This window comes from Centropristis striata, chromosome 5 (assembly GCF_030273125.1).
Source record: "Centropristis striata isolate RG_2023a ecotype Rhode Island chromosome 5, C.striata_1.0, whole genome shotgun sequence".
Classification (NCBI taxonomy): Eukaryota; Metazoa; Chordata; class Actinopteri; order Perciformes; family Serranidae; genus Centropristis; species Centropristis striata.
The window spans coordinates 38676558-38698726 of record NC_081521.1 but is presented as its reverse complement, the minus strand read 5'-3'; the positions used below and the strand labels follow the sequence as shown (position 1 = coordinate 38698726).

The following is a 22169-nucleotide window of genomic DNA, read 5'->3' as shown; positions in this document are numbered from 1 at the left end:
CTTAAATTTCCTTTAGTGGAAAGGTATCGCTTCTGTGTGTCTAGTTTGCAACAGTCATTTGCATAAATTGAATTATGTATTTTGCGTTAGAGTAACCTGTGTATGCACTGTTCCCAGAACCTGAGATATGCAGATGTTTCAGTAATACACAAGTGACCAATAAAAAAGGGACAATAAACAATAACTACCTCAACTCAAGGCACCAGCAGTGAATAAACTGGCTTATGAGTCTCAATGAACTGGCACAAACTACAATGAAAAAGTCCTTCTAGTGTTGGAGCTGAATCACCTCCTGTTGAGTTTGCATAATTATCAAAACAGCTTTGGGAATATTTATACAGTTATTACACAGGGGGCATAAAAACCCCCTGATTAAATGACATACTAATGAAGCAAAAATATATTTCAATAAATAAGCACAAAATATTCAATATTTACATCACAGTGGCATTTTCAATCAGAAGCCGAGCACATAAACAGTTCATTAATATTGCAACATAAGCCAAATCTTGACTTAAATTAACATCATTTTTCTCCACACAAACAACAGATTTCCTGATTATGTAGTGCTTTGTTGATACTATACAAGAACAATTTCTTCTGTCTGCAGGAATACATTAAAAGGGGACCTAATCCTGCACTGAATAGCTTTTCAACAGTCTAAATATATTATATAACATCTATTACCATTTTCAACAAACACTAATTCATTCATCCATCAGGTCTCTCAATCATCCTGTTTTTCTTTCAGCCCTCTCATAATAAAATAGATTAATTTCCATTATAAACCTTCATGATCCCTTGTTGTTTAGACCAGTAGTTCTCAACCTTTTTGAGTCGCGACCCCCAATTTAACATGCATGTTGTCCGCGACCCCCGCTCACTGAACACAATCTCACACGCACAGTTCAGATCACCCAAAAAAGAAACAAAATGACCAAAAAAGACCCAAAATGACCAGAAAAGACACAAAATGACCAAAAAAAGACACAAAATGACCAAAAAAAGACACAAATTGACCAAAAAAGAAACAAAATAACCCAAAAAAGAAAAAATTACCAAAAAAAGACACAAAATGACTAAAAAAGGAAACAAAATGACAAAAAAGACACAAATTGACCACAAAATGACCAAAAAAGGACACATTTGACCAGAAAAGACACAAAATGACAAAAAAAAACCCCACAAAATAAAAAAAAAGACACAAATTGACCAAAAAAAAGACACAAATTGACCAAAAAAAGAAACAAAATAACCCAAAAAAGAAAAAATTACCAAAAAAAGACACAAAATGACTAAAAAAGGAAACAAAATGACCAAAAAGACACAAATTGACCACAAAATGACCAAAAAAAAAGACACATTTGACCAGAAAAGACACAAAATGACAAAAAACCCCCCACAAAATAACAAAAAAAAGACATTAAGTGACCAAAAAGACTAAAACACATTAACACATGAACACTTTAACACAGTGGAGACAGAGCTGACTTCCAAAATGATTTGGCGACCCCCAGAAATCACCTCGCGACCCCAAATGGGGTCCCGACCCCAAGGTTGAGAACAGCTGGTTTAGACGATGCTCTTCAGCGTATCCAGCTTGGTCTTCTGCTCCTCTGTGTCGCATGGTGCTTCACTGTCGGCTAGCTCACGCTGGTACTGTTGCAGGACTGAAACAATAACATCATGGCCAAACTGCATGGCGTCATCTAGAGGTGTGTTCCCCCATCTGATAGATAACAATGTGATATGGAGGTGGATGAATTGTTATGGTTAGTAATATGGAGATGGACATGTTTTTCTACCATGTAATATCAGATGAATGCATTTATATTCAAAATCCCTACCTGTCTTTCAGGTGTGGACTCACTTTACATACTTCAGTCAGGAAGACGACAGCTTCCATGTGACCTGAGAGACAAAAGTGAGCAACCGCAGCTCCATAATTAATTAATCGTTTTTTGAAAATCAAAGTAGAGATTATAAATGTACTAATAAGGAAGCTTTACCTTCTGCAGAAGCAACGTGCAGCGCTGTGCGAGAGTCGTAGTCTCTCTGCTCCATGTTCACAGCTGAAAGGGCAAACCTGGAACACAGGAGATGAAGCAGATGTGGAAAACTAAAAATCTTAAAGTGTTCAAGTAAGACAACTTGTTTGTATGAAAACAGATTTTTTTTTTGTTATTTAAGTTTTTATTCAATTTCTTATAGGTCAAACATCATACAAAAGACATCAAACTTCCACTCAAACAAATCGACCATATTAAACAAAAATACATAAAATAAAAATAAAAAATGCATATACATGTAAATAAATAAACAGTGCAGCACATTTCCCAACACTAAACACTATGTTAGTATATGATAATATATTTACACATACATACATACACGCATATATACATATACATACCCACAGACACATACATGCAAGTCGTCTGAAAACGGATTTGTAGTAAAAAAGAATTAACTCTGAAATTAATAGTTCAACATTTTGGGCAATATGCCTTTTCGCTTCCTTGTCAAAAGTTCCCACCCTCTCGTCTGTAAGGTCAATATGAAGCTACAGTTAGTCTACAGGTAAGCTAACCATTAAGACTGGAAGCAGGAGGAAATAGCTTGATTGGGTCTATCTGAGGGTGACAACACCTGTAGAGCTCCATAATTACCATGTTGTAGCTTGTTTGTTGTGAAAAGGTAAAGATGTGATTTTATGGGAGGTTGTGCTAGACCCTTAAAAATCACACAACTTGTCATTTTTAAACTTAATTTGTACAAATTAAACAAACGATCTAGTGTCTGTGTTCCAAGTTACTCATTGGTGCATGAAGTCTAAAAAAATGACTTCCATGTATAAAATTACACAGGTCTTCTGCATCTATGGTGCTCATAGAACAAGCGGACTAATGTTTCCTTTAACCCCACCTCCCCTTAAAACTCTCGATTCAGCTTTTAGTTACCTTTATGATTCTTAGGAATTTATGATATATAATTAAGGGCTGTTTAAGTTTTCATACTGGGAAGTCATTGTACCTCTAAACAATTACCCACAGATTTTGTGACAGCCCTTTAGTTGTAATTACGTTACATTTAGGCCAAACTTGCTGATGCCTCCAGCTTCATATTAAACTGACAGATATGAAGGTGATATTGATCTTCCCACCTAAACTCTGGATCAATATCAAACTTTGTGATGAAAAATTAAAAGGCAATGTTTCTGTTTTGACTTACCTCCTCAGAGCAGAGAGGTCTCCACTGTAGGCTGCAAACATCAGGTTCACCACTGATTTATTCTAACAGATCAAAAGGCAAATATTACCTTATATTAGTGGATTGTTTCTTTAACTTTTCACATAAAAAGGCTCTTGCATTATTATCTAGCCAGACAGACAATTGCAGCACCTGTTACACTAAACTTACCAGATCTTCATCAGATTTTCTCCGGGGGTCGTGTTTCTTGGTGAAGTGTCTCAGGTTGTCGTAATTGTGGAAGTTGAAGTAAGACACCAGATCCTAATGAATCAAAAGTTAATAAAGATTTTTTTAAGTCGTGCAGACAAATTAGATAAAGACAAACCAATAAGACAGCAACCACGTACCTGACAGAAATGAATGCCCCGAACGCTGTTTCCAAGACGATCTAGAGGTGGAGACCAACACATCATCCCCATGACATTGGGCACAACCAGCAAAACAGCACCCGAAACACCAGATTTAGCAGGCAAGCCCACCTGAACAAGAGGTGCAAACAGAAAGTCTCAACCTGGATGCAGCTAAAGAAACAATGCTTGTGTAACATAGTTAATCAGGTATTAGTGATTCCACTTGCCATCTTTAAAAAAAACCACAGGTATTGAACGCAGCACCCCTGGGGTTTAGTGTGGTGCCCCCCGGGGGCAGCTGCATTCAGACCTTGTGGGGTAACGGTAAGGTTACGGGCTATGAGCTCCGTCTTTTTTCTTTAATATATTAATTTAATTTCCCTTTATTTTAGTAGAAACTTAACGTGTCTTTTAACCCTATAAAGCCTGAACCATTAAATAATTGCCAGAAAATTCTTCTTTTTTTTTTAAACTGGAGTGTTTATTGAACCTGCTGACAGATAATTTAAAAGAAATCCAAAAACAATAGGCATATATGATTCTAATTTGTATCATATTTGATACATCAGTTCTTTTTGTGCAATTTGTTGCTCAGAGTTTGTTTTTCTTGAACTAACAAAAACATATAAAACCCAACATTTTTAACCTTTTAAGGCTTTACTTTCTTTTAACATTTTCCTCAAACATGCAAAATATTTTTTTCCATATAACACAACATCATACATCTGCTGATATGAAGTTTTCACGCAGCAATGACTGATCCACCAGTGGAACCTGCATATAATTTTTGCTATATCTTGTATTTTTGTGCAATTTGTTGCTCAGTTTTTTTTTTTCTTCAACACATGTATACATCAGGTTTTTCAGGAAAAAAATATCACACTGATGATGTATAGGTCTCAAAAACTTGTGTATCAAATATGATACACTTGGCTTTATAGGGTTAATTTGATATTTTTCAGAGGGATGCACCTGTTTTTGTCATCAGGTATGATTTTGTATTTTGTGTATGATTTTGGTATTTTTGTGTTTATTGTCGGGCATTCAGACCTTGTGGGGTTACGAGGGATGCACCTGTTTTTGTCATCAGTTTTCAGAATAAATGGCTGGATGCCAACTAGATGTCCTGGTCTCAATAAATATCACACAACGCAGAAAGAGTACTAAGCCGCTACACTTGCAAACAGATCCTTGAATTCCTGATGACTCACGTGGAAGGCAAACTGTCCGGAGAAGTCGTACATGCCGCAGGAATGCATGAGGCTCAGGGTGTTGCGAACGGCTTCAGCACTCAGCACACGCTCGCCTGTAATCGGGCAAATACCCCCGTTGGCCAGTGTGGCAGCCATGACACTTCCTGACTCACAGGTCACCTCAATGGAGCACAACTGGAAAAACAGTTAAAGGAATATTTTGATATTTTGTGAAATGCACTTGCAACCAATACCAAAAATGACACTGCAGCCAGCGGCCCGGTTAGTTTATCCTCATACAGACGTTAAAATGGTAACAGTCAGTGGTGGAACGTAACTAAGTACATTTACTCAAGTACTGTACTTAAGTACAATTTTGAGGTACTTGTACTTTACTTGAGTGTTTCTATTTTCTCTAAATGTATACTTCTACTCCACTACATTTTGAGGCAAATATTGTACTTTTTACTCCACTACATTTAGCCGACAGCTTTAGTTACTTTTCAGGTCAAGATTCAACATAAAACATATGATCAATTAAAGGTGATTAGACTTTTTTTATTTAATCAAATCTTATAACAGTATATTAAGTACTTAAATGAGCCATATCTTTACAAAATTAAAACCCTGCTTACATAAAATCATCAATACAAATAATGTAATAATATATTTAGAATATATAAAACAATCTGAGTGGGTCCATTCGGCATAACAAGTACTTTTACTTTTGATACTTTAAGTACATTTTGATGCTGATACTTTTGTACTTTTACTTCAGTAAGTTTTGAATGCAGGACTTTTACTTGTAGTGGAGTAATTTCATGGTGTTGTATTAGTACTTTCACTTAAGTACGGGATCTGAATACTTCTTCCACCACTGGTAACAGTTGTCTTAATTTAACTCTGGACTAGAAAGAGAAAATACTTCTTTCCTAAATGATGTCAACATTTTCCTTCACAGTGTCATTCACAGAGTACTGCAATGTTAAAGACAAAGAGCCTGACCTGAAAGTAGAAGTCAAGGGCCGCGATCATATCTGCAGTGTCAGGAAAGCACTGCAAAGATTACAATCAGAGTCAGCACATATTCAGGATGTTTCATTTTTATGAAGATTTGAGCACTTGACGACACTTGAGGTGATCGTAATAAAAAAAACATTATACCTACTTTTTTCTCCTTCAGGTAATAACCAATTGCATAATTCCTATCACCAGTCTCCCTCTCTGACTGGAAACTGAAAGCAGATAACAGTTATTCAGAGAGTTGCATTTCAGGTGACAAAGGACAACAAGGTTGCATTTCCTGAAGCACAGAACTCACGTTGCATTGCTAAAGCCAACATACTCTTTCCCAGCCAAGCTTTTCAAGAACTCCATGACCTGCAATAACATCATACTCATGGTTCAGCAGGAAGACCAAACCAATATGTGGGATCAAGAAAAAGTTTCAAAATAAAAAGCAGTTACTCACATAGTCAAACCTCTCTGCCTTGTTTGATTGAGGCTGTCAACAGAGAGGGGAAAAGATTACTTTCTGTGGCCAACAGTCAGTGAGTCCCTATAGATGGCAGTGTTTGAGTACTTTGACATTTAGCATGGTTTTGAGTCCAGCCTAAGGTGGGCGTTGACGTGTGCATGATGTCTTTGTGCCTGTCAGTCCATGTGGCAACATGCACACCGTGTCCTGGGGCTGTTTATGGCAGTGCTTGAATTTCATGGACCCGTGTGGGATTATTACCACGATGTAGAGTAACCAAATAGGGACCGAAGACACATTCATATTTAATGACTCTACCTATAAAGGTTAAGTATGATATCAAATATTACTGTGGGTTGAGAGGATGACCTCGAGCTAAACCTTGTGGCCGATAAAATGAGTTGATTTTATTCTTTCCAGGTGGTTGCTCTTTGGTGCTCCAACAACTATTTTTTTTTTTTAACAAAACATATACATTTGTGACATTTAAACTTTTCCACTGGAGCATGAATATTGCACATAGTCAAACAGCTTTTATCAGCTCTCTATTTCTCTGTCCTGTGTATCAAACTGTATGTATAGAAATCATATGAAAATATAAACAAACACAAAAACTATACGGTTCCTCTCCAAACACACACACACGCACGCAAGCAAGCAAGCACGCACACACACCAAGGTTATTATAGTTAACGAAAACTAACAAAATAACGAAAACTAAAATTGAAAAAACCTTTTCATTAACTGAAATAAAAATAAAAACAAGGGTTTTAAATAAAAACATAACTAACTGAAACTGTATTGTGTGGTTACAAAACGAACTAAAACTAACTAAAAATATAGAGAAAATGTCCTTAGTTTTCGTCTTTGTCAACTTTTTTCATACATAATTCAGTGTTTCTATTTGAACATGCAACACATGGTGAATATGTCACTGGTAAATATGAGACTGGGATGTCTACATTTCAACCCAAATACAAAACACCACGAACTGTAAGAGTTAATAACCTTATTGGGGCTGAGATGGATAAATGAAGGCACATACCCATTACAAAAAAACTAAAACTACCACTAAAACTAATAAAAACTAAACTAAAACTAAGCATTTTCAAAAACTAAAAACTAAACTAAAACTAGCAAACTCACCTTAAAACCTAACTAAAACTAACTGAATTTGAAAACAAAAACCTTGACGCACACACACACACACACACACACACACACACACACACACACACACACACACACACACACACACACACACACACCATAAACATCTATTTACATGGCTAACACACCTTCTGCTTTGGGGGCTGTAATTGGCCAGAAGCACACACACGCCCCTGCTGTCAGGCCCACACACACACACACACACACACTCTCCCTCCCTCACTGCTGAACCTGACCCATAAAAAAGGCTATCTCTTCAGTCAGCTGTGGAAATGTCAAAAAAACTCCAGAGAGGAAAAATACACAACCATGTATGGCTAAACTCCACCTCTTCTCCATGCTCCATCGTCATGCACGATCAAAGCTCACAGATAATTTTGAAAGTTGGTCAGTCAGAAGGTGGTGACCATAGTCCAGCTGTGGGCAATGATCCGCCAATACATGAATCATTACAGTACAACAGATTTCAGTGGCTTACACATTAGGAAATGTAGCAATGATGCACTAATTTAGGCCTTCAAATGTTCATGAATATCTCATTTTCAGAACCAGAAAGGTTACAGTTAACAGCACAAAAGCAAAGATTTGAAGGCAATTATTTCCAGGGCTGTACCAAATGTCTTTTTATTTTTATTTTTGAAGCTTCTATTGAGGATTTCAAATTAAGTTTCGCATGTAACAAAAAGAAAAAATCCTCAAACAAATTCCTCAATTAGATAGAGTGATTCATCAGATTAAATGAGTTAGTCTTTTTTTTATTGAATTAAGGTGCATGCCTCCCTTTGTGTGCAGCAAATGGGAGAGCAGACAGTTTAGTGACTGCAGTGAAAATGTTCTGTCATGAATGCCATGAAATATGGAATGAAGCAAAACTATTTAGTTAGTTGAAATGTTAACGTTAGACATGATTACAGCCATCTTTTTCAACCCTTGACATGACTTGAAAACAATGCATCAGTGGCAGTGTCACATTTCAAAACTTTCAAAAACATTTGTGAGTGCCCATGCATGCAGTACAGCAATTGTTTTTAATGTGTTAAAGGTTAACACAAGAAGAAGTGATCTCATATTACACATCGCAGAGTTGGTGAAACAGTCCGTTTTTTGCTTCTACTGAACTAATATAGAGCATAATGTGTGCTCTTCTTCTAATAGTGGAACACATGGAGACATGGCCTGTTTCTTGTTTTTCAACATTATTTTTTAAGGCCTAAATGATTGCCTCTTTAAATTGTGTTTGAGCCCAGTGACAGGCTGCAGCAGAATGCTACACTGCACAGGAATAATTAGAGTCAGCGTTTAAAAACCTATTAAGTAAAGCTTAATTTCAGGCAGGAACGGATACTTCCTGAGATTCTTCTCTATGTTTTTGACATGTTTCTTAATTACAACAAACATACTGTGGAGTATGTTTTGTGTGTCCAATATAAAATTAATACCTCTGAGTCATATCATATCAATTCATTCGTTGCCGACAAGCCTTTTAATTTTACCTCAATTAAAGAGCTGATGACGATAGCTCCTGCGTTCACCATGGGGTTGTGTGGTTTATCTGCACAAGAAATAAGAGCATGTCATCACTCATTTGCCCGTGACCACAAGGGCAATAAAGTGATGAAATTAGAGGTGATATTTCATCAGTAGAACTTAACAGTACCATCAGCTAATACACTGAACACATAATGTGCAATTCTGTTTATTTCAGAGGGGAGTATTTACCGTAATAGCAAAGGCTACAGAGGTGAGGTGATAAAATGCTGCACAATTTGGGCTTAAATTCCACCTGGACAGCTTTTATTTGTGTAAAAATGAGGTTTTGTTCTTGCACTTTCTTTGCTCTGCCAACAACCAGTCTTTTAAAATTACTGCTCAAGAGTTTCTAACATTTCTCAATGACACACCAGGGGAGAGGATGAGTTTTTGTGTAGTTTTGCTTTTTTACAAAACATTCATTATGTACACTCTATAATTGCTTCTGTGGAGAGGACAACAGGAGTAAAAGTCTCGATTACACCTCTCACTTACCTTCATCATTTAGTGACAGTTTGTTGAACTTGAATCCACTGGGCTCTTTGCCCACAAACTGGTGAACATGCTCACTGCCGAACTCGTGCACAGCGATGGCGTACTCCAGAGGCTTCACACACGACTGCAGACAAAAGGGAACCTTGGTGTCACCCACAGAGTGTCTGTATGACATGAGGATGTAATGGAGAAGCATGGAAACAAAACAAAAGCAAAGAATGCTGTGTTAGTGAGGGAGCACACACAGTGGATGCATTCAGAATGGAAACATACATGAAAGTGAAGATGTTTCTGTACCTCTGTCCATCTATTGTGCACACAGATACGCCCCAGAGATCAGGGCTGAACTTAGCCAGCTGGGGAATGTAATCAGCTACCTGCGTGACAACACGTGTGAGTGTTACTGTGATGAAGGAGAAGACAATGAATCAGTTTGTGTGTTAGTTTATCACTTACTTGTCCTCCCTCCTGCTCTTGTGCACTGTCATACATCCTGTCGATTTGCTGGATAAACTCTTCGAAGTTCGGGATTATGAACTTTTTTTTGAAAGCCTTAGTCAGCAGCATGATGTTGTTGCCCACACACCTACAGGAGGGCACATTAATAAATGGACATCATGAGGAAATTTCATTTACAGACCCGGAAATTATAAGAAAAATACCCCAAACAAAACAGACAAACCGAAATAACAACAAAAATGTTTCTTTCTCACCCATAGTGGTATATAAACCACATGGATCATTTTAGTTTTGAGATGTCAGCTTTTAAAACCTTTTCCACTTAATAATAAAGGAAGTGAGTTTCATTTTTAGGTGTTCACAGTGTTGAAAATACTCACTTAAAAGTTCAGTGTCTGGTTCTTACTTTGAAATATACAGTTTTCATTTAAACTACACTACTGGTCAAAAGTTTTAGAACACACCAACTTTTCCAGAATTTAATTGAAAATGATGCAGTTTAATGTCTCAGTGTACTCTGAAATTAATGCACATTTGCAACATTTAAAATTCTTTATTGAGCATGATAGTGTTTTGAAAGTAAAAAAAAGATTCAAAATCACATTTTATGTTGGACTAAAGGACTAAAAAAAGACACAAAATGACCAAAAAAAGACACAAAATGACAAAAAAATACACAAAATGACAAAAAAAGACACAAAATGACTTACAAAGACATGAAAAGAATAACAAAATGGACAAAATAGCCCAAGACTCCATAGAGTTAAGTTGTTAACCCATTTCTTGTTCCCTGAAAAAGGCCTACTTGTAGAATTCTGAAATGTACATTATCTTTCAGTTTTGGTTAAGCTTACCTTTTTTTATTTACCTCTGGCAGTTCACCACTTACCTTTGTACCCTTTCAAGCTGTTCATTTGACTTGAACTGCTTGAATTTCAATAAAAAAATGGAAAAATTGGGGTGTTCTAAAACTTTTGACTGGTAGTGTATATTCTAATGAATAAAACAGCAGCTGTTGAGAATGTCAAAGTGTTGAGAGAAAACATTATTCAGCGTCATTGTCTTGGTGTGGAGGCAGAAATCGATCATATCTCTTTTTGTGATTTTGCTAAACCAAACACAAGCACAAGAAAACAATTTATTCTATAAATGGAAGTTATTTCTGCTATTTTTCATTGCTTCAGTGTTGTTTTTTTATGTTAGCTGTTTGGTTGCAGTTCCTGTTTTACTTGTTGACACCATTGCAAATGAGGATGCCTCCTCAATGGTCTTTTGAGATCAAATAAATTAAAATAAATGAATTGAAATTTTCTTTCATTCAACCTTCATTTAAATAAATTAATTTAAAATCATTGAGGGCTTGCCCTTGTTTTCAATGTCAAGAGTACGATTAAAACAGAATAAACACAGACAAATAAATCCAAGAGCAGAGTGGTTTGTAATCACATTTGAAATTGACCTGTAGGAACAAGTTTGTTAAGTTTTAATGTGTGTTGTTAAAGTGTGTGCAACACAAAAACTAAAAGCAGTTTTCCCAAATTCAGTGTTTGCACATTAGCCAATCACTTCATCAGTAAAATAATGACTATAGGACAAATTAAATAAGGATGTGATAGAAGTGTAGGATTCAGATTGCTGTACATTTAGCACTCTTGCCAACATAGATATAGTATAATTTAACCTCTGTAAATAAGCCAGCATTTATGTTATAGATAGATAGATAGATAGATAGATAGATAGATAGATAGATAGATAGATAGATAGATAGATAGATAGATAGATAGATAGATAGATAGATAGATAGATAGATAGATAGATAGATAGATAGATAGATAGATAGATAGATAGATAGATAGATAGATAGATAGATAGATAGACTTTATTTATCCAAAGCTGGGAAATTACAGTGTAGCAGCAGCATTACACACAGAGACAATGACAACACAATTAAATAAAAAGAACAACCTAGGCATACTTCAAGCAATAAAATATAAAAATACAATAAAATACAATAAAAAATAAAGTGTCTAAAGAAGGAGTATGTATTAAGGAGTAGAATAGAATTCCAGTGCAGAATAAATATGAATATACAGTATAAAAATGCTATGAAACAAATAAGGTGCAATGAACAGTGTGCATAAAAAAACACATAAAGTGCATAGACAGTATGTAATGAACCAGGCTATTATAACTAGCTAACACAAAATTATAGTTTTATGGCTAGATTGCATTTCTTGTAATTAGTGAGAACATCCGGCAAAATATGCTTCTTTAACACTGTTTATAATTGAAAATCCAATCAATGTAATCAAAATGCTCAATTCCTCACTAGGCTTTCATCACTTTTTTCCCATCACACTGGATTCAAAGCGACCTGCTTCAGGCCAATAAACATCCAGCAAAAAGCATAAACAAACACACCTGTCTACACCAGCCGATCCTAGTACTTATTATAGATTTTCACTGCTACAATTGGTCAGCGTGCTGTAAGCTGGAATGCTGTATGATCACCAGGAAAAGTATGTGCATTCTGTCACAGCTGGTCTGAACTAAAATATCTGGCCTGCAGCCCTCACTAATCCAAGGCGGTGCTAGCGTGAGGTTTGGGACACCAGGAGAAGAGAGTGGAAAGAACTTGCATTATTCATATGGGTCATATCCTAAAAAAAAAACCAAGAAGAAGATAGCTCTCTCTATTTCTAGTAGCATATTTATAGTGAGCTGTTGAGTGTTCTTCAGGAAAGGACAACCTTACAAATCAGGGAAAAGCAGCAAAGAAAGTCGGACACGGCCAATTAAATTTGACGAAGACTACCAGAGTGTGTAACCCTCTGCTGTTCCAGGCCAGAGGATGAGATGGGCTAAATTACTTTTACAAATGATACTGTTTGGACAGCAGTCGGCATGGAGCTTACAGATCTGTTGAATCTACTAATGTAATTGCCACAGTCTGGAGCTCAACCAGAATGATGCCCTTTCATTAGCAACCCCCCGAGACCCCTCTGTTTCTCTGCACCGTCTACTGCTTTGGCTGCCATGTGTGCATTTTGAATTTGGTTAGCAGCAGCTGTCAGCCATAAAACGCCTGTCTCTGTCAGTCTCTTGGACTCAAATAGCGCTGACCGCAGATTACTCCTCCTGTTACCCCTCAACTTAACCACAATTAATATGAAAGACTATTTATAAGCAGTTTTTTTCACAAATAATCTGAATATTAGCACCAGGTAAAACAGAGCATGCAGTAGTGATATAAACCAAGTGTTTATTGAAACAAATACAGAGGGTGTTCTGTCTACCTTTCACATGAAGGTAAAGGTGTGCATAACTACGTCTCCATATATAAATAAAGCTTTTCTCACCTTCTGAAGAGCTTCTTGTCCATCATGACTGGCCCGACGGAGTCACGTGAGGATTGTCGCATCTGACGGACGCAGTCACGCAGTCGAGGGTCAGACGTTAACAAACCAGTTTTTCTCAAAGCCTGCAGAGGAGGTAGCAGTTTTTAGCAAATTAACACACACAAGGGAGAAAAAAGATGGGGGCACATAGATGACAGACTTTATCAAATGCTTTTGGTCATGCACAGCAGTGTTTATGTATGTCAATTAGCAGGATATCAAACACATGTACATGGATATAGTTAGGGGACTTTACAGGCTCAGGGTGGCCTCATGGGATTTAGGAGGAAATACAGGCATAGACTGGATCACTAGAATACTTCTCATAAGTCACGCGTTAAGCTGACAGTCACTGTATGAACCATGTGTGGCTATTTTGGGGATACCATGTGCATGACCCCACCGACGAGGCCAAATTGTCTCCAGAGTCATCTCATCTGATAACTGATTCAGTGAGCAAACGGACCAACAAGCACACAACTGCAGCCTTTTAATAAAGGTCTGTGAGTGATTCTTAGCTTCAGGGCAGGAAATGCTAAAGTTACACTACACGAAATTACACGACTGGTCAAAAGTTTTAGAACACACCAACTTTTCCAGAATTTAATTGAAAATGATGCAGTTTAATGTCTCAGTGTTCTCTGAAATTAATGCACATTTGCAACATTTAAAGTTCTTTATTGAGCATGATAGTGTTTTGAAAGTAAAAAAATAGATTCAAAATCACATTTTATGTTGGACTAAAGGGCTAAAAAAAGACACAAAATGACAAAAAGACACAAAATGACTAAAAAAAGACACAAAATGACAAAAAAAGACACAAAATGACTAAAAAAAGACACAAAATGACTAAAAAGACACCAAAAGACACAAAATGACTAAAACAAGACACAAAATGACAAAAAAGACACCAAAAGACACAAAATGACTAAAAAAAGACACAAAATGACTAAAAAGACACCAAAAGACACAAAATGACTAAAAAGACACAAAATGACACAAAATCACCAAAAAGAATTACACAAAATTACTTACAAAGACATGAAAATAATTCAAAAATGGACAAAATAGCCCAAGACTCCATAGAGTTAAGTTGTTAACCCATTTCTTGTTCCCTGAAAAAGGCCTACTTGTATAATTCTGAAATGTACATTATTTTTCAGTTTTGGTTAAGCTTACCTTTTTTATTTACCTCTGGCAGTTCACCACTTACCTTTGTACCCTTTCAAGCTGTTCATTTGACTTAACTGCTTGAATTTCAATAAAAAAAACTGGAAAAATTGGGGTGTTCTAAAACTTTTGACCGGTAGTGTATATTAGAGTTGTGACCTTAAAAACAATGATGATTTAAATTCATTGGTTCTAAACAACTGTAAATATTTGCTGCTTTTCTTATTCTTCTATATTCCTGAACGGAACATCTTTTGACAGAACAAGCAATGTGAAAAGGTAAACCTGGGCTTTGGAAGGTTTGATGGACTTTTTTTCTTTTTTTTTCTCCAGTGAAACGATACCTGCAATCAACCCTTTTTGTAACCCCCAAAAAATGATTGTGTACCTTTTTGATTGCAGCCAATCACTGCAAGCATTGTTCGATTTAATGCTTTTAATGCAACATGTGATTGGACTGCAGCAGCTGCAACTCATACAGCCTGTGGTGTGATGGAATCAAGTGTGGTGTATTTAAGTTAGCAGTTCAGCATGTAATGTATTTGTGTAAAAATAATTTGGATGGGGAGGTGTGGTGGTCGTATTTTACTCAACTGAATGTTTCCATTGGCATTAATCAAATGAAGCACTATGTTGGCATTATTATCACTATACAGGTACTGGTACTGGTGAGTTTGGAAATGTGTTAAAGTGATAAAGTGACCCGACAGTTTTTATGTTCTATATCTTTGAAATAATTAATCATTCAGTATTCCAGGTTTTCCTCAATTAGTTTGTTTTTGATCATCATACATCCTAATTTTTATGTTTTCCTTCATACATTTTTGAATAAAATCCCTTTTTTTCTGTCACTATTCTTCTAATACACAACATGGGTGAAAAATGAGCCATATCCATTTTTTAGCTCAGTAGCTTGTTAAGCTAACTTCTTGGCTAAGTATTTAGCTAAGTAGCTTGCTAAGCTAACTACTAAGCTAACTTCTTGGCTAAGTAGTTAGCTTAGCAAGCTACTTAGCCAAGTAGTTAGCTGTGTAATAATACAAAAACTTTTTTTCTCCATAAATTATGAGAAGCAAAATGAAAATAATGATCTGTTGTTATCAAAAACAAGATATGTAAAACATATTTCACCCTTTCAATCATAAAATAAGTTGATATCAAAAGATAGAGCACAGAAAAACACAGCAAGCAATAAATAACATGGGAAATGAATGCGGGTCATTTTTGACCCATGTTGTGCATCAATGTGTTAATGGAGGACAAAACAATGCAACTAAGCTATGCAAACCAGTTGTTTCCACTCACTGAAATGAGTGTAATTTTCTTGATACTAGCACAGTGATTCCTCATCCTATGTTTCTATAACAGAACCTGAAAATGACAAACCCTAATTCTTGGTTTTTTTTTTTCTGTCTGAACTTCCTCTGTGCCGGTGGCCTTTGGCATTATTCTGAGTTTATCTGCCTTGTTTCATTTTATTAGCCTGATTTTATTGTTTCATAAAGCACTTTATAACACTGTAAAGTAAAGCACTATATAAATGTGTATTATTATTGTTGGGATGAATGTTTTTGCAGCTATCAACATGCACTGATTGTGACACCTTCACTGTCTCTGTCCTCATCCAGTCACCTCTACAAACACATCCAGTCATCCGTGGCGTGACAACAAGCCACTTGTGTTGACACACGTCTCTCCTCCTAAATGCATGCTCCTTTTAAAAATGACTGAGTTGCCACAGACAACAAAGTCACCAGATGTCTGTGTCGTTTTTTTTATGTGACCTTCTAAAAGGTTGCACCACATAAAGCTAAATGAGGATATGATTGATTTTCATAGGGTGATCTGTGCTTTATATCTACCTTAGTTACTAAGTAAATATGTAGGTTGTGTTTAAATGAAATACCTTAAATCTAATGAGGCTGTCATCACATCTGCTTGTACAAATTTAGAATAGTAAGATATTAACCCATTGAAGCCTGTATAAGCTCTCAAATACTTGGAATTTCATTTCTATCTGCTACAGAGGCTGAAAAATCTATTATTTAGTAGAAGCGTTGACACTTCTGTTGAATTTCCAGAAAAACTTCAGGTTTTAGGGGCTTATTTTAAAATCGCCCAGAGGTTTTACAGGCGTTTTAGGCGTCAATGGGTTAAGATATAATTGTGATTTAACCCCAAATTTATCTTCAATGTGAAAACTGTGTGTTGTTCTCTTATGGCGATTACCTCAATGTCACACCAACTATATTTAGTCTCATTACATAAGAACGCCTCTAAACACCTATTAAACCTGACCCTGAATTCAGCTGGAGACCAATGGATTCCTCGTGTGGGCTCCTATATCACTCCCCAAAGCTAAAGTCATAGGTGCTTTTCAGAAATATAATACTGCTGCAGGGCAGAGTGTGTTTGTGTATATAGTCACATGTCTCATGGAAAGTCCAAGGCGTGACAGAGAAAGTGTGAGTGTGTTGTTGACTCACAGAAATGAACTGGGACAGGGGGATCGTCTCTTTGCCTTCAGTGATGGTGTAGAAAAGCAGGTCCTCCATACTGGACATGAACCTACTTCTGCCAAAACAAAACAAACACGCACATTATATGTATGTTGTGGTCTTTGAATCTGGACTGGCTCCAGTGTGTCAGGTCAAAACCATGGGCAGTGTGTCAACATTTATGGCATTTAGGCTGATAGTGAAAATACTGGCAGACTTCCAGGAATTGACCTAGTTCTTCACATCAAGTGTGTGCTTGATGGAGGCCATGACCTCCATATCAGTGCTTCTCTTCTTTCTTCATGTCAAAGACCCCTAAAGTGGTATACACAAGGTCACAACCCCCCATTTGTTGAGGTTCCTCTTCAGGGACCTTTATCTGAAAAGATTTTAGTTTTGAGTGATAAAGACCAGAATTCTATAGTTTTTAACTACAATTAGTTGAGGCAATAACTATGGAGGAATGGAAACCTATGATCAAAAAAGTAATTTCTATTACTCTTACTCATATTGGGCTAATTATTGTGATTTAAATAGTGAAGGTAAATGATTCTCCATTATTTTGGGGACCCCCTAGAACAGAGGTGTCAAACTCTGGCCCGCGGGCCAAATTTGGCCCGCAATATAATTATATTTGTCCCAGAAAGGCAATACCAAATTATTATTATTATACAGCGCAAATAATACTACAAATCCCAGAATGCTCTGCTGGTGTTTTGGCTTGAACACAGTAGATCAGTGTGTAGCAAACTGAGCAACAATTAAAGTTGTCTTTATGCACTTTTTCTTGCTATAGTCCAAGGCTTGAATGGTTGCACATTCATTGAAGGATATTATTATTAGTCATTTGGTTAATTATTGTTATTTTATTCTCACATTTATTTTTAGCCTGTGGAAAAAGATTACTGTTAAATTTAAATTTAAAGAATTCCGCATATTAAAAAAAGGGACATACGATTTTTATTTAAATTTTATTTAAGAAATGAATGCCATTGATGTGTTTGTTTGTTTTATTTGATATTCGATTTTGCATGTTTGCAGTATTAAGTTATATCAAGCTTTGCTTGTTCCATTTCGTTTGAACTTGTTTAGGTCAATTTTTTCAATAAATATCAATGTTGGTCCGGGACTTTGTCCAAGTTTTAAATTTTGTCCCACTGTGTATTTGAGTTTGACACCCCTGCCCTAGTGTATGTGCATGTATATAAAATGCATTTAGAAGAAAAAAAGGATTCCTTTATACAATTTACATTGACAAGTTTTAGATTATTTTGGGTTGCACAATTTAGAAATATCTAATTGTGATTATGCTGACTGATATAGCAGTTGCAAAAAAATGTCACTTGGTTTGTCTTCATTACAAAAAAGGCCCCAGAGGGATTTACGAGACTCTGGAGGCTACGTATGGTTTTCAATCGTCGCGTAATCGCTTAGCAACAGTTTCTAGTCGCTGTGTATTATTGTTGTGACTACTTGCTACTTCGCCGGCTTTTAAATAGATGTTTGCTGTTGTGGCGTCGAGTACTACGTCACATCCTGCTTAGCGTTCTGTCCAATCAGCAACCAGGCTTTTTTCAGGGGAGAAAATGGCCCTGCTCTTTGACAGGGCCAAAAAAACGTCAAACGGCCGCGAGAGCCGGTTCACATTCAAATTTGGGGCGTTTCGGCGAGGGAGACCCACCTCATTACGGGTATTTAACTATAGTGGTTCGTACTTAAACATGTCTGTCGTGCAGCATACACTTTTTTAAGGGCCCACAAGTGTCATGAATATTGGGGAAAAAAATCTCCACATGCCATCAATATTGAACTATTTGCATCTTGACAACCTTTAGTTCCAGCCTCTCTGGTCCTCTCCTCTCTGCTCTGTGTAAAACATTTGTCACATGCAAGTTCATCGCAGCAAAATCGAACATGGCTTCACGGTGTCACTGAACTAAGGAATGCAGAATTTAATGATATTAACAGGATCTGATTATTCCAAATGGTTGATTATGGAGATGTTTTGAATGAATAAAGTGATTTTTACGGAATTAGTAGAATTTTAAGATTCGTTTTGGTTACATTTTCTAACGGAAACGTTTGGTTCAAGGACTGTCGGAAAATATCGACAATAATGCTAGTTTTTATATCTTTGATAAATTGTATTTTGGGCGATCTTTTAGAGAATACGCACTTTTCAAATAATTGTGTTTGATTATGGAGATGTTTTGAATGAATAAAGTGATTTTTACGGAATTATTAGAATTTTAAGATTTGTTTTGGTTACATTTTCTAACGGAAACGTTTGGTTCAAGGACTGTCGGAAAATATCGACAATAATGCTAGTTTTTATCTTTTTCTATCTTTTATCAATTGTGTTTGATTATGGAGATGTTTTGAATGAATAAAGTGATTTTTACGGAAATAGTAGAATTTTAAGATTCGTTTTGGTTACATTTTCTAACGGAAACGTTTGGTTCAAGGAATGTCGGAAAATATCGACAATAATGCTAGTTTTTATCTTTGATAAATTGTATTTTGGGCGATCTTTTAGAGAATACGCACTTTTCAAACAATTGTGTTTGATTATGGAGATGTTTTGAAAGAATAAAGTGATTTTTATGGAATTAGTAGAATATTAAGATTCGTTTTGGTAACATTTTCTAACGGAAACGTTTGGTTCAAGGACTGTCGGAAAATATAGACAATAATGCTAGTTTTTATTGTTGATAAATTGTATTTCGGGCAATCTTTTGGAGAATACGCACTTTTCAAACAATTGTGTTTGAAAAGTATGCTAGAGCCAAAGTTTGGTTAGTTTAGCTAATGGTTCTTAACCATTACAAAAACGGAAGGCAAAAACGACGAATAAGTTTTTGGTTTTCCCGGCAGCACTTAATGACGCATTTCTCACGCAATGACGCAATGACGTCATTTCTTAACGTCTTTCCATTAGCAAACCAACGGACACCCAGATACATGACTCTGCCAGCCAAAAAGGTTAATATATAATATGTTATAAAATTAATATACAGCATATGATGACACCATAGACTGTGTATAAATAAGGATGACACAACATACTGCGTGATGTATATAGCGTGGTTGTTGGTAAGCATTTTGTTTGTTTATTTTATCTTTTATCTTGAAAAAAGCAAATACTGGCAATACAAAAGAATTTCCAACAAAATATTTAGCAAAACAAAGTCGAACTTATGCTGCGCTCCAGACATGCTAAGTTTTAAACAGATTTGACTGCACAGCAGCAGATATTAGCTCTAAAATTATAAGATGACAACTACAAAAACACTCAGAAATATTTTGTGGCAATAGTTGGAACATAATTAATGATGTTGTAGCTGATCAACAGGGATTTATTGGTGTAGAGACAGTCTGCTGTGACCTACTTGGTGTTTCCTTGGTCCACTTCGGGGGGTTTCTGGTCGTGAAAGGCTCTGTGGGCGTGGGGTGATGCTGCAGCCCAGCAGGGAAGAGGAACAGGTTGCTGCGTCCTGGACAAAACAATGTTGTCAGCTCCAACTCTGGCAGAGATGCCTACATTTTTAAATAGCTGCAGGATTCCCGGGTTAGCTGTCCTCAGACTTTTCAGGCAGTGCATTGTGATAAGTAGGGCTTAATCTTTAATAATTCAGAAGAGTTTATTTTTTTCCACCCTTCAGTGGCTGATCTGGAGAGATGTCTGTGACCAATGCCCCTTGGTCCTCTGAGCTTTAAAAGCAGCTGCTGTCTTACAGAGTAGTTACAGGCTGTTGCTGGGGGGCGGGGCTGTGACACAGACAGTGAGGTCAATAACCAGCAGCTACCAAAACCAAACCATGTGTATGATTTACCTATGATTTTGTAGTGCAGCTGCTGAGTAACAAGATGTATAATCAAGCTAATAATGTAGTAATATTCCTCCTTTCTCTCTTCTTTAGTTTAGTCTCTTATTATTGGGCACTCTAAGGCAGATGATTGACGTCACTTCTTTAAATTGGGTTAAAAGGTTGGGGGGAGGAGCTCAAACATCAAACATGTTGCAGTGTTTAACATAAACTGGCCTTGGACTAGTTGCATGAAGGCCATACCAACAAACATGTTTATTTAATTCTTATCACAGAAATTAGATTTGAGATTAGATTAAATTATAATCTGGACCTCTGTCAATTGTAAACTTTATATATACTTCCCATTTTATTTAATTAAGAATGGATTTTTGCTTTCTGCAACTTTTGTTTTATTAATTATGAAGCTTTACAAAGGTTTGGTAATAGAAAAACTACTTCTAGTCTAGTAACTATAACATTAGTATTATGCTGTTTATATATATATATATATATATATATATATATATGTATATGTATATATATATATATGTATATGTATATGTATATATATATATATATATATATATATATATATATATATATATATATGTATATACACATATATAATTGTTAGTTGCAGTTCTAATGATGAAGGTAATAATAAATGATAATGATGATTGTGGAAATAATAATGATGATAATGATAATAACAATAAGAATAACAATTATTATTATTATTATTATTATTATTATTATTATTATTATTATTATTATTATTATTATTATTATTTATACTATTAGCTCTGAATATATATTTTTTTATGATTATATCTGTCTGGGCTCCAGTGTGACATTCACTTGGTGGGTCAGTTATCAACAGGAGTCATTATAAGATTTTCTATGATAAAGTGTGTCATCTTTATCCATCATTTAGTCACTTAATCTTATCACAGACTGGTGTGAATGTGTGTTGTCTAGTCTCGTCTCTTAATAATGTCAATAGGTAATAAGTCAGTTTTACACTGGAGAATAATTTCTGCTGCTGTTAGATGGCGACACCCCATGGTGAGTTTCCCACACTGACACACTGAAACCTTATCTTGTCCTCTAGGTGGCGTACTGACTCCAGGACCCTGTGCTCAGGTCGGCCTCTGTTCTCTGTCTCTGTTGTTTTGTTGAGAGGACACATCACAGTCGTGTGTCTGAGATCCTTCCTCTCCATAGAGCATTTTTGGCAGGTTTCCTGGTGCTTCAAACACAACTTAATGTATAATGTGTGATCTCCAGAGATTGAGCCCTGGCTTCCTGTCTTTGATGTGAGCTGCTGTGTGAGGTGCTCCTTTATAAGACAGAGGCTGACTGTGATAG

At 36.1% G+C, this 22169-nt stretch overlaps 1 protein-coding gene across 1 annotated transcript; it reads right to left on the bottom strand.

Moving 5' to 3' along the window:
• Positions 1–1219: 1219 nt before the first annotated feature.
• Positions 1220–20694, bottom strand: LOC131971403 (glutaminase liver isoform, mitochondrial-like). The gene is made up of 18 exons (XM_059332831.1): positions 20382–20694; positions 16981–17068; positions 13286–13407; positions 9924–10053; positions 9765–9844; positions 9468–9631; positions 8936–8994; positions 6267–6299; positions 6117–6175; positions 5964–6030; positions 5801–5851; positions 4814–4990; positions 3600–3731; positions 3421–3513; positions 3232–3293; positions 2010–2086; positions 1848–1911; positions 1220–1729 (listed from the first exon to the last, which is right to left on the bottom strand). Exons 1-18 carry the CDS (start codon positions 20591–20593, stop codon positions 1573–1575), a joined length of 1827 nt encoding a protein of 608 aa, XP_059188814.1. The 5' UTR covers positions 20594–20694; the 3' UTR covers positions 1220–1572.
• Positions 20695–22169: the final 1475 nt, after the last annotated feature.

Coding starts and splice junctions, on each gene's coding strand:
- LOC131971403 (XM_059332831.1), bottom strand. CDS start 20,593: ATGCACTGCCTGAAAAGTCTGAGGACAGCTAACCCGGGAATCCTGCAG. Junction 17,069..20,381: donor GTGGACCAAGGAAACACCAA/GTAGGTCACAGC, acceptor TTGTTTTGGCAG/AAGTAGGTTCATGTCCAGTA. Junction 9,632..9,764: donor TGCACAATAGATGGACAGAG/GTACAGAAACAT, acceptor CATGTCATACAG/ACACTCTGTGGGTGACACCA.